This window comes from Gracilinanus agilis, chromosome 5 (assembly GCF_016433145.1).
Source record: "Gracilinanus agilis isolate LMUSP501 chromosome 5, AgileGrace, whole genome shotgun sequence".
Taxonomy (NCBI): domain Eukaryota; kingdom Metazoa; phylum Chordata; class Mammalia; order Didelphimorphia; family Didelphidae; genus Gracilinanus; species Gracilinanus agilis.
Window position 1 is genome coordinate 290,647,262 of NC_058134.1, and position 12,973 is coordinate 290,660,234.

General features: G+C 41.1%; 1 protein-coding gene across 1 annotated transcript; it reads left to right on the plus strand.

The window, feature by feature from the left end:
• The first annotated feature begins 475 nt into the window (after positions 1-475).
• On the plus strand, positions 476-12,663 carry CELA1 (chymotrypsin like elastase 1). The gene is made up of 8 exons (XM_044678396.1): positions 476-515; positions 1,059-1,141; positions 1,981-2,081; positions 3,195-3,320; positions 5,234-5,370; positions 6,719-6,864; positions 11,605-11,754; positions 12,568-12,663. Exons 1-8 carry the CDS (start codon positions 476-478, stop codon positions 12,583-12,585), a joined length of 801 nt encoding a protein of 266 aa, XP_044534331.1. The 3' UTR covers positions 12,586-12,663.
• Positions 12,664-12,973: the final 310 nt, after the last annotated feature.

Below are 12,973 nucleotides of genomic sequence, written 5' to 3' on the forward strand. Positions count from 1 at the left end.
ACTGAAGCCTAGGGTTCTGTCCATCTTCCTTGTCTTTCTCTACCTCCGTACCTGTCCTGAGTATATGTTCTGTCTTCCCCATCAGATAGGGAACTCCCTGAAATCAGGGAGCATATGCCCCCTTCATCTGAATCCTCATTCCTTTAGTACTTGTGAACATAAGGCACACAGAATAACTCAAAGCAGGGAGCTTCATGTCACCATCTTGTTTTTGAGGATTTTTTCCCTGGAATGAAGAAGTCAGAGTTTATCCATTAGATTCAGATTAGAATTTTAGCCTTGACCTTGGTTTGTCTTTGAACAAAAGACAAATGAGTTTACCTGAAGAGATATCTGTATTTTGTTAGTATTTCCATAGTCACCTGCAGTTTTCCCTCCCATCACATGGTTTTTATCAGCTAGTATGGAGTGATAAGAGCCCTATAAAGAAGGGTTTGGGTGGGTTTGGGAGTTAGTGGTCTGACCCTCAGGCACCATGCTCCAAATTCTGATCTTTGCTCTCCTTGTCTTTTGTGGTAAGTCTGACCTGTATTACTAGTTAGGCTGAATCAGGAGATCTCCCCAAGCCCTAAGCCTACTCTTAGGCTCACAATAAAGATTGGTCCCTACTCTATGCTCTAATATTATAGGAACAGCTTTCCTTTCTTGGTACCTCCAATGGTAGAATTTGATGTACCCTATCATGTAGCCATCACTGGAGTGGGCCATTACCCACTGACATACCTTTGGACCTGTCAGTTGAGGATGAAGCTCCTCAAGGAGTGCTGAAGGGAACTCCCCTCCATTATTCATGGGAAATCTATTGGTTAGAGACCTTCTCAGCAAATAGCCTTAGTTGGGAGTGCAGAATGGTATCCCTACCCCCAGAGAATTAAGTCAAAGGCATTTGTTTATGACTCAGTGAAGTTCTCCATCTTCTAGGAAAAGGAGAGGGAAAATATCTGACAATCCTGTGCCTATATTCCCTCCAATACCACATTGCATTCCTTAGCCTTCTTTACCCCCTATAGCTAAAAGATTGCTCAGTCATCACTCACTCTTTTTTTCCTTTCCCAAAGGTCATGGCTTTGAGGACTTCCCAGATACCAATGCCCGAGTTGTAGGGGGAACCAATGCCCAAAGAAATGTCTGGCCTTCCCAGGTACGTGTGAACACATAGCTTTCCTCAAACCTGGGGGTCTCCTACAAGCCACATACATCTGGAAGTAGAGCCCAAGAGGCTTTGGGTTCAAGTTTTGAAGGTAGATGGAACCAGCAGTTTCTCTAATTGCAGAAGGATTGGAAATTAGAAATTAGATAGAGAGTAGACTAGGAGTTAAGGAACTCTGAATTTGAATCTTGCTTTGGACTCTTAGCTGTGTGAATCTGGACAAGTTACTTGTCCTCTCTATGCCTCTGTTTCTTTGCCTGTACGATGAAGGAATAGATCTGATGGCTTTTGAGGTTCCTTCTAGCTCTAAATCCATAATTTTATGTTTCCTCTATGCCTCATTCATCTTCCAGACATATATTGCTTAGGCGCCATTCACCCAAACTTCTAGGCACCCAACTCTTCATATCATTAAACCCACTATGAAGGGCGGCTGGGTGGCTCAGTAGATTGAGAGCCAGGACTAGAGATGGGAGGTCCTGGCTTCAAATCTGGCCTCAGATACTTCCTAGCTGTGTGACCCTGGGCAAGTCACTTAACCCCCATTGCCTAGCCCTTGCCACTCTTCTGTCTTAGAACTGATTGTAAGACAGAAGGTAAGGGTTTAAAAAGAAAAGAAGAAAAAAAAAAGTTATGGAGAATCCAGAACTATGAGGCTCTGAACAGCAGTTTGATGCCACTTCTCTTCTCAGGCAAAGGACATTATCATTCCCATTTCAAACAGTCCCATCATCTTTTGATTGGGAGGGGGAATAAAACTTGGAAAGTGGTAAGATAGGCCGGGAGAGAATTAACCATTGATTCCTCTTTTTCTTACCTGATCATTCTAGATTTCTCTCCAGTACTCATCTGGGGGCTCATGGTATCACACCTGTGGAGGGACTCTCATTACTCAGAACTGGGTGATGACAGCAGCTCATTGTGTGGACAGGTAAGGAAAAAAGAAAATAATCATTTCTCTAGGTATTAATAGAAGTTGGTATTAGTCACTAAGGTTCTGGACTTGTCTGAAAGTTCAAATCTTGCCTCAAACCTTTTTTTTTAATCTTGACCTTCTTATAATTGATAATAAGAAAAGTAGTAAGAGCTAAGCATTTGGGATGAAGTTGCCCAGATACACATAGCTAGGAAGTGTCTGAGGCCAGATTTGAACCCAGATCCTTCTAACTCTAGGCCTGGATCTTTATTCACTATGTTACCTAGCTGCACCACCTCAAAATTTTCTAGGTATATAAGCGGGAAAGTCTCAAAGACTCTCTGGTTGTTTGTTGTCTCATCTGTAAAATGGGGATGATAATTACATCAAATTAGAGAGTTATGAGAATCAGATGAGATAATATCTTTAGAGTGCTTTGTAAGTCTTAAAGTATTATATAAATATGAGTTCCTATTATTGGTTTAGGGATAAATGAGGACTAAGTGTCCAGCATTTGTGAATGAGTTCTGTGTGTACCATCCATTTTCCATTGTGGCCAAGAAGTGTTAGTGATTTTAATATAGCAATCTACGTATTGAAAACTTCTGGAGGAAAATCTGAATGTCCATAGTGTACTGGAACAAACCCTTTAATGGGATATACCACATTCTAATATTATCTTTACAACTCTCCTATTTAGATTGGTTAGACCATGGACCTAAACTATTGAAATGGGAAAAGGAGAAAGGTTACAGATGAAATACTGATTTTTATTTTGGAGTCTGAATAGAAGCATTGCTTCTTTGTAGGCTGGATAAAGTGGCCTGGTTTAACAGACAGACCATTTGGAGTCAGGAAGACGAGTATAAACCCTAGGCTCTCTGTGTTCTTGCCTATAAGATGAGGATAATAAAAGAACCCACCTCCCCTCAGTTTGGTGTGAGAATAATATCAATGGAAAGCCTTCTCAAAATCTTTAAATGCTAGACAAGTTTGAATTGTTATTGCTCTTGAGCATTAAACAAGATGATCTTGCTCAATATTTTCAAACCAAAGGAGATTTGCCATGATAGACAGAATAAGGGACCTGAACTATGGTAGGTCACCTGTGGCTTTCTTCTCCTCCAGCAACCTGAATTTCCGGGTCGTGGTTGGGGATCACAACCTGTACCAGAATGATGGCACTGAACAGTACATGAGTGTCAGAAAAATTGTGATACATCCAAACTGGAACTCCAACAGTGTGGCTTCAGGGTGAGTAATAGTTAATAACTCATCTGGGGAGGATGGTCTGGGGTGAGAGGAGGAGCTTATCCTCCATATTTTCCTCCTGGGGATAGGGAAGAACTGGATCCTGTATAATCCTGACTGGTGCTCATGATATCTGAATTGTTTCTTTCTGACTGTTTTCAGTATTTTCCCCTTGGCCTGGGAGCTCTTGAACCTGGCTTATTATAATTTTGTTATATAATGTTATAATTCCTGGGAATTGTTATTTGAGGATTTATTGTAGGAAGTGATCTATGGATTCTTTCAATTCCTATTTTACCCTCTTGTCCAAGAACATTAAGGCAGGGGGAAGCTGGGTGGTCTAGAGATAGGAGGTCCTAGGTTCAAATTTGGCCTCAGACACTTTTTAGCTGTGTGACTCTGGGCAAGTCACTTAACCCCATTGCCTAGGCCTTATAGCTCTTCTGCCTTGAAACCAATAAAACAAAATCAAAAGAATGAAAAAATAGAAGAAAATATGAAATATCTCACTAAAAAACAACTGATCTGGAAAATAGATCTAGGAGAGACAATTTAAGAATTGCTGGATGACCCAAAAGTCATAACCCCCCCCCAAAAAGCCTAGACATCATATTACAAGATATTATCCAAGAAAACTGCCCTGATATATATATATTTTTAAACCCTTACTTTCCGTCTTAAAATCAATACTGTGTATTGGTACAGAAGGATAGTCAGAGCAGTTTCAGCTTTTGCTACAACTAAACTGCCATCTTGACTCCTTACCTTGACAGGGAACAACTGGGACCCGAGGCTTTACTTCTGTGCCCCATGGCCTGGCCCACTCTGGGCAAGAAACATCTCACTTACTCATAGGATTAGACATGGAAGGAGCTATAACAATTATCTAATTCAACTTCTTTTGAGAGTTGAAGTAATTGGGACCTAAAAAGTTTACCTGATTTGTACTAGTATACAAAAGTCTTCTTTAAAAATGTAATGAACTATAGGGACATTTCTGAGATGGGTCCAAGTTGGTGAGGAAAAAAAATTAAAAAAAAAAAGTTTACTTGATTTGACCAAGGTCACATCATAAAAGCAAAATGTGAAATTTTCAGTGTGAGCATTACATCTTGAAAATTGCTAAGATGCCAAGCGTGCCAGGGGGGGCTGTTCCCTTCCCCTCTCCATGTGTGCCTGAATACATTTTTCATATCACCTGCCCTAAGCATATGCTAAGATGATCATTAGGACAGCTGGGTGATACAGTGGATAGAGTCAGTCTGGAGTCAGAAAATCTGAATTTAAATCTGGATTCAGATACTTACTAGCTATATAACTCTGGGTAAGTTACTTAACCCTGTTTGCCTCAGTTTCCTCATTTGTAAAATGAACCAGAGAAGGAAACAGAAAACCATTCCAATATCTTTGCCAATGAAATCCCAAATGGGGCCACTAATGGTTGGACACAACTGAACAGCAAGATTATCATTAATTGTATTATTGTCTAGACTTAAGAAAGTGATGGAGAAAATGTTTGTAATGTGGATTAAATTTTTTTTTTTTATTTTAAACCCTTAACTTCTGTGTATTGACTTATAGGTGGAAGAGTGGTAAGGGTAGGCAATGGGGGTCAAGTGACTTGCCCAGGGTCACACAGCTGGGAAGTGTCTGAGGCCGGATTTGAACCTAGGACCTCCCGTCTCTAGGCATGGCTCTCAATCCACTGAGCTACCCAGCTGCCCCCATGTGGATTAAATTTTGAAATGTATCCTGTCTTTTAGAAGAATTGGTTGTTAAACATTTACCCAAATGCTTCCTACTGATATATGACAGAGTTTGGACAAATGTTTTGAAGCAGAAAGAGGCCAAGTACTTTATAAATGGACAGAGTCCATCTATGGCATGTAAATGATTCCTTTCCCTTCTGCCCACAGCTATGACATTGCCCTGCTCCGTCTAAGCCAGAGTGTCACCCTCAACAGCTATGTCCAGCTGGGCACCCTGCCCCCATCAGGTCAGATCTTGCCCAACGGCAACTCCTGCTACATCACAGGCTGGGGCAGAACCAAGAGTAAGTCACTAAACTTGTCATCAACACAGATAGCCTTGATTAACTGTTTCTCTAAACTGAGCGTCCAGCATACACATAGTCTGTGCTCTCAGGGGGTTCATCACACATGTCAGACACATTGATACTTTCATGTGTAGAAGGAAGGACACACAAACCAAGACCAAAATCGTCTGTGAGCTACTTACATCTTTGAATCGGTCATGGAACTTTGGAACTGAAAGGAATATTAGCAATCATCTAATCCAGTGATGGCAAACCTTTTAGAGACGGAGTGCCCAAACTGCACCCTAATGCTGCATCTGAGTCCCCCACCTTGCCCCAGACAGGGGAAGGAGGAAGCACTCCCACTGGGCAGCTGGGCAGAGGGGTGGAACATGTGAGAAATATCCTCAAGCATATATGGAGAGGGAGAAGGGAGCAGCCCCATCTGGCACATGGATCCAGTCTAATCCCCTCATTGTACACCAGAGAAAATAAGGTCTGTCAAAGGTAAAATTGATTCCCAGAAGTCACACACTTAATTAGTAGCAAAGCCAAGCTTAGAACCCCTTGCTTTAGAGTCCAGTGACCTTCCATGGTTTCTACTGCCTCCATGGAAAGGACAGGAAGAGTAGGTATGTCACTGGAATGTGAATATGAGTGCACAGAGCTAGGGCAGTTCCAGGTTTAAATGAGAAAGGATCAAGAAAGGCTATCAGTTTTTCTCAAATAACCTCAGAAGACTTATCAGAGGTAAGGGTTTTTAAATAACTTTTTTTAAAGCCTTTACCTTCCATCTTAGACTCAATACTACATATTGGTTCTAAGGCAGAAGAGCAATAAGGAGTTAAAAGCAATGGGGGTTAAGTGACTTGCCCAAGGTCACATAACTAGGCAGTGTCTGAGATCAAATTTGAACCCAGGACCTCCTGTCTCTAGGTCTGGCTCTCAATCCACTGAGCCACCTAGCTGTCCCCTTAAAAAACTCTTAAATGAGTGATGATAGGATGATAGTTGGTCAGATTAGAATGGTGTTAGAGGTATATGACACAGCTTGGTCAAAAGTTCAGAAGCAGGAGAGGATCAAGTGAGTAATGGGAATTCAAAGTTATATTAATCAGGAATAAGGTAAAGAATAGAAAGTCTCTGCATTTAGGGAGTTTGTAATATAATTGTAGAAAAAGAAAGATCAATATATCAACATATATAAAAAGTAATTTCCAAAACACATTGAAGAAAAAGGGGCTGGGGAGAATGATCTGTAGAGGGATCACTAGGGGCTGGCAAGGCAGCACACTGAGGATGTAGCTTCCCAAGGACTTGGGACTCTGGTCCCTTAGTTATCTCACCCTTTTGGTGTCCCCTGTAGCTAATGGGCAGCTGGCTGAGACTCTACAGCAGGCATACCTGCCCGTGGTGGATTATGCAACCTGTTCCAGCAGCTCCTACTGGGGATCCACTGTTAAAACCACCATGGTGTGTGCCGGAGGAGATGGTGTGAGGTCTGGATGCCAGGTAGGAAAATAAATGGCATAGCAAAACCCTCCTTCAGGATGGGGAGAGCAAATAACTTGGGGGACTGATTCCCCCATCTTCAGGACCAGCCAAAGAGTTTTCACTGACCCCTTTCTCCTCTCATTCTCTTTCCCTCCTTTCACAAATCAAACTCAGCAACACACTTGTTTTCTATCATCTACTCAATGAACTAGGAACACTCTTATCTCTCCTCTGTCTCTGTTTATCTTTGCAAACATATGTGCACACATGTGTATCTGTGTTATGTGTGTGTGGTTTTTTTAACCCTTACTTTCTATCTTGGAATCAGTACTGTGTATTGGTTATAAGACAGAAGAGTGGTAAGGGCTAGGCAATGGGGGTCAAGTGACTTGCCCAGGATCACACAGCTGGGAAGTGTCTGAAGCCAGATTTGAACCCAGAACCTCCCGTCTCTAGGCCTGGCTCTCAATCCACTGAGCTACCCAGCTGCCCCTGTGGGTTCTTTTTCAGTGACTTTGTGCCTAGGGCAATGGATCAGGAAAGCAGTTTTGGAAAGTATGTAATTATAACCAATTTCTGCTCTAAGCAGAATGTCTTCTGCTTAGATTCAGTGACTCTCTTAGTTTTCTATAGTCATTCCAGTGGGGATGAAGAGGCATTACTCACACCAAAGCTGTCCTACCTACCTCTTACCCCCAATATCCAACCTTCTGCCTTTCTTCATTTGTCCTGCCCACTGCAATACAGAACACACACACCCCCAAGAAGACACAACTAATATAATTGGTTCTCACTTAACTTGACACCTTTAGCACTGTTGAATCTCTCCCCAAGGCCTTCCTTGGTTTCCCCTCAGAAAAGTCAGCTCTCCCGAGAATCCAATCCTCTGGGTCACTTTGTCCTTTCTTGTTAATCCGCCTGACTTAGTCCAAGGTTTTAAAGAAATTGAAACCTAGGGGCAGCTAGGTGGCTCAGTGGCTGGAGAGCCAGGCCCAGAGATAGGAGGTCCTGGGGTTCAGTCTGGCCTCAGACACTTCCCAGCTGTGTGATCCTGGTCAAGTCACTTAACTCCCATTGCCTAGTCCTTACCATTCTTCTGGTATTGATTCTAAGACAGAAAGCAAGGGTTAAAAAAAAAAAAGGAAGAAGTTGAAATGTGGGGCTTAAAGCCCCTACCTCTCTCAGTTGGTTAGATTTCCAGGGATTTCAGCAACTTCTTAGAATAGTTGCAGAAGACCTTTGCATTTGGCCCCAAGGTTTCACCTTTACCACTTTCTATCCCTGCTCCATCACTGAATCCCAAACAGAGTCAATGACCACCTTGGACCTTCCTGGTCCCTGAACCTGTGTGGCTGTCTAGGTTCAAAGATAGACCATATCCAACCATTGTTCTTCTGCTGATAAAACTATTTTGGATGCCCCTTCTTAACTCTGTCTTCCATTTGTTCTGGAACACAAGAGTGTGTCTCTAGGGTTTATAGAGATGTAGGCTCAGAAGTAATATGGCAGCATAAGATAATTAGAAGTGTGAATAAAAGAAAAATGACCTAATTCCAAACAGAGTGGCACTTAAATGACTTAATTTATTCAAATGGCCTGGAGTTAGTGCTCCAAGGACAGTTTAGCCTAAGACTGTCTCTGGACTAGAAATACCATCTGGCTACTTCATAGCCCCAGAAAGAGAAGGGCTGCTTTACCTTAGAAAACTCATATCTATTGGAATCCAAGCTCATCTTGGATCCAGATCATTAGTCCAGCCTCTATTGCTAAATTCACTCTTCAACCAATCAGGGTGTCTCGATCCCATGGCTGGTTTGGGAGCATTCTCCAAATTATTCCTACCTACTCACTGGTTACTAAATTTCCTCTTCTCTTCCTCCCCTTCAAGGGAAAGATAGGGAAACATTGAGCAGGTACTGTATTTCCATCCCCTTAAAATGAGAAGAATCTAGGTCTACACTTAGGGTCACCCCCCTGTAAAGTTCACAAAAGACATTTACTTATAAATTAAATCCAAACATTATGCACCTACTGAATGCAAGACATTGGAATAGGATAGGCTCTGGGTATACAAAAACAGCTGACCTTGTGTCAAACACTCTCATTTCTTCTCGATTATAACATCATGAAGGAAGTTTTATCATGAGGCATAATTATAATTATTTCTCCCCATTCTCACAGATAAGGAAAACAAAGGCTGAAAGACTAGCTAAGACGCAAACACAACTAGGAAGTCCAGGCTTCCAATTCCAAACTAAGCCATTAGACACCAAGCATCTTAAACTTCTAGTATTGTAGGGGGACGTGGTACACACAATTCACTTTAATGCAAAATAATGCACCATGAATATGCATAAGAGATGTATTATGTGTAGCATCAGGAAAGAAAGGTCTTTGCTGAGGGAATGGACTAGGGAAAACTCCATGAAGGAAATGGCCCTTAAAGAAAGCTGAAAGTTTCCTTGGTCTCCGGAGAAGCAATGTGCCTTTCTTCCTGTGCCTCTCCTAAAACTCTGACTCCTTAATTTCTTCTTTGGTAAAATTCCCTGAATTAGCTTCTCTGTGCTAGAGTAAAAGAAGTAACCAAGGAATTATGTGATGTGATAGAAATTATAAAATTAATAATATGGAAATAGGTATCACATGATAACATTTGTACAACCTTGTGGAATTGCTTGTTGGCTCTGGGAGGGGCTACAGAAGTGGGGAGGGAAAGAAAATGAATCATGCAAACATGGAGAAATATTTTAAAATAAAATAAAATTAATTAAAATTTAAAAAAGAAATGATCAGGTCTTCTATAGTATAATTCACACAATGGGTAGAAGTTCTTGTAATATGAATTATGCAATAGAAAGCATAGATGAATTGGTCATGTAGGGAAGTTAAAGGATGGCAGGAGGTCATCCAGAGAAATCAAGGAAAACCTCTGGCATATTGAGTGGACCGCCAATGGAGAACTTTGAGAGAGGACATAGACAAGAGTTCATAGGATGAACAAGCGTGGATGGATTGTGAGCCTCATCTTGGAGGTAATATCCAAATTAAGATCATAGATCCATTTATAATATTCTGGTGCTCTACCTTTCTAGTCTCTGTGCCTTCATCTATCATTAGTCTTTTCCTGAATTTAGTGCTTTGCTTTGGTTCTCATTACCCTTAGTTCTTCAGATTTTTCTCTTCTTTTCCAAATAGATCACAGTCTTTCTAAAGAAGTTACTGGCCAACTCTCTTTTCAACCATAACAAAGGGAAAAAAGCATAGCTATAAGAGAATTAAACTTTCTTCTCTTTGCCCAGTGCTACTTACTCAGTCAGCCTCCTCTAAAACACATTTTAGGAATAAGGCTGATATGTGTCTGGAAAACCTCTCAATGAATTCTAGAAAAATTGATTTATTTTATTTTCCTGGAGATAGAATGATATGATGAAAAAAGTTCTAGTCAAGAGAAACTACTTTTAAATTCCAGCTCTGACCATAAACTATGGGACCTTGGGTACTCTTTGAATCTCAACTTCCTCATATATAAAATAGAACTAATAGCACCAAACTACCCACTACATTTTAAAGTCTATACAGGGGCAGGTAGGTGGCTCAGTGGATAGAGAGTCAAGCCTGGAGATGAGAGATCTGAGATTCAAATCTGTCCTTAGACACTTCCTAGCTATGTGATCTGGGCAAATTACTTAACCCCAATTGCCTAGTCCTTACTGTTTTTCTGCCTTGGAAATGATACTTAGTATTGATTCTGAGACAGAAAATAAGAAAAAAAATTTTTAAGTAAAAAATAAAGTCTATACAGACTACTATTATTATGGTTACAGCGATCAAAATATTTCTCGGGTAGCAAATGAGAAGGTGATTTGGCTTCACCTTTCAAAATGGGTTCTTAACCTTTTTTTGTGTCCTAGATTCCTTTGGGAGTCTGGTGAAGTCTATGAATCCCTAAGATTATAAAAGAAAACAGTTCCAACAAAAATAAAGACAATTTTCCCATATCTAAATTCATAGACCACACTGAAATCTATCTACAATGCATGGACCCTAGATTAAGAAACCCTCTTTAAGGAGTTGCCCATAATGTAAATATTTGGGGACTTCCAAATTTTTGGAGACTAATCATTTGTCTCCTTTTTATTAACATTTTTTCCAGTTAACAAATATCTATTTTCTCTCCTTTCCACCTCCTCCCACCACTGAGATAAAAGAAAAACGAAAAACAGAATCCTTGTCATAGATGTGCAAAGTCAAGCAATAAATTCCTAGATTGACTGTGTCCAAAAATGCAGGCCTCATTCAACATCCTAGGTCATCAGCTGGCCCTCTAGAATCATAGCTGGTCATTGTATTGATCAGAGTTCTTATAACTTTTATTTTTACCCCTCTTTTCAAAATACAAAGAAACAAGAAATAAGTCTTGGCCTTCTCTTTCCTAGAATAGATCAGTAGACTCCTAGATTGCCAGAATCTTCCTTACCCCACCAGAATGGGCATCGGATTCTCTAAGAGATAGGGAGAGAGATTATGCCACTGAATTGAGGCAGCAAAGGAGACAAAATCTTTAAGAATGATGACCATAGCTGCCTCCAGCCCAACCTCCTCTTCTTGTGTGTCAACCTTTCTTGGAGTTTTAGTGATTTTGTCAACATTGAGCAAACTAGCCAAAAAGTCCTTTGCAGAATCTGAGAACTAGATCTTTGATGGGCCCTTCCTGTCCTCTGGAAGGCTGCTCCTAAGATGTGTCTCTCTTTTCTATAGGGAGATTCTGGAGGCCCTCTTCACTGCCTGGTTAATGGCCAGTATGTCGTGCATGGAGTGACCAGCTTTGTGTCCAGCTTGGGTTGTAACGTTTCCAGGAAGCCCACCGTCTTTACCCGAGTCTCCAATTACATCTCTTGGATCAATAATGTAAGTTGGCCTTGTTGCCAGGCACAAACAGTGTGGTTGTACTATCGGAACGTGGACCAGGAGTATGGGAAGACTAGAAAACTAGGACAGAACAATACCCCCTGCCCCTGCCCCCAACCACTGTTACAATTGGTTCTCATTTCATATGGCCCTGATCATTAGGGAGGGAAATACTATGGTATGTTGGGAAAACTCTGACTTGGATTCATCTCCTAAGCCATCTTTTATGATCTTGGGCAAATCACTTCTCTCTGGATCTCAATGGCCTCATTAGTAAATAAACCAAGCACTAGTCAGCCTCGAAGGTTAAAACAACTATAAGTCCATTTCTTGTGGATGTTGTGACCAAACAGGGTGGTCTGCAGGAAGATTAGGCATTTCCCCAGAGGAGAAGAGAGAAAGCCTTTTCAGTAGCCGCCAGGCCCTTCTAACAAAAGGGAATTTCTACTTCAGGGGTAGAATCTTTCACTGCAGATAATGCTGTTGGGGTTGGAAGAGGCCCCATCCATATCAGACTAATCCCACTGGGCCAACCCATAGGCACCCAAGAGGGCTCCCTTCCTCACGTTATGTAGTTTACATGACATGTCAAGAACTCCAGACGTGGCCAAATCCTAGTCTTGTTTCTCTGTGGCTTGAGAGTATGTTCCATCTTCCTCATTAAACTGGGTATTTCCCAGGGCAAAAGATTCCATACCCTGCTGTCTTTGTATTTCTCTTTTCCCCCCAACCCCCCATTCATTACCCAGAGCCTGAAAATGAAGAACAAAGGAAGAGTAGGAACAACTCTGAGTGCAACTTTTTTTTTTTCAGGTTATTGCTTCCAACTAAACGTTCCTGTCTTTCAACAAAAACCTTCCCCTCTTCTGAAGATGGCGTTGAAATCAAGGAGAAAGTTCAGGACAAGGGGACTTTGTACCAAATGTAGACACTGTATACCAAATAAAATCAAATTATCAAAAAATCATATTTCTGATCCTCCTTCCATCTAAAATTAAAGTAACCTATAAAAATGCAGTTAACTGTTACCAAGACATAATTTAGTCAACTGGCTTAAGTTTTAAATGCTTAGAACACTGCCTGGCATGTAGTAGGTGCTTAATAAACATTGGTTGATCAGTTGTTGATGTGTCAGGAATAAGTTTGAATCCTCATAGCTGCGTGACTTTGGGCAAGTCACCTTACCTTAGGGTTTTTTTTTTTTATCTTGGTTTCCTCA

What these genes read in the sequence shown, in the direction of transcription:
- CELA1 (XM_044678396.1), top strand. Translation starts at nt 476, where the DNA reads ATGCTCCAAATTCTGATCTTTGCTCTCCTTGTCTTTTGTG. An exon ending in TGCTCTCCTTGTCTTTTGTG is followed by an intron (nt 516 to 1,058) that starts GTAAGTCTGACC and finishes CCTTTCCCAAAG; the next exon opens with GTCATGGCTTTGAGGACTTC. An exon ending in GTGTGAGGTCTGGATGCCAG is followed by an intron (nt 6,865 to 11,604) that starts GTAGGAAAATAA and finishes TCTTTTCTATAG; the next exon opens with GGAGATTCTGGAGGCCCTCT.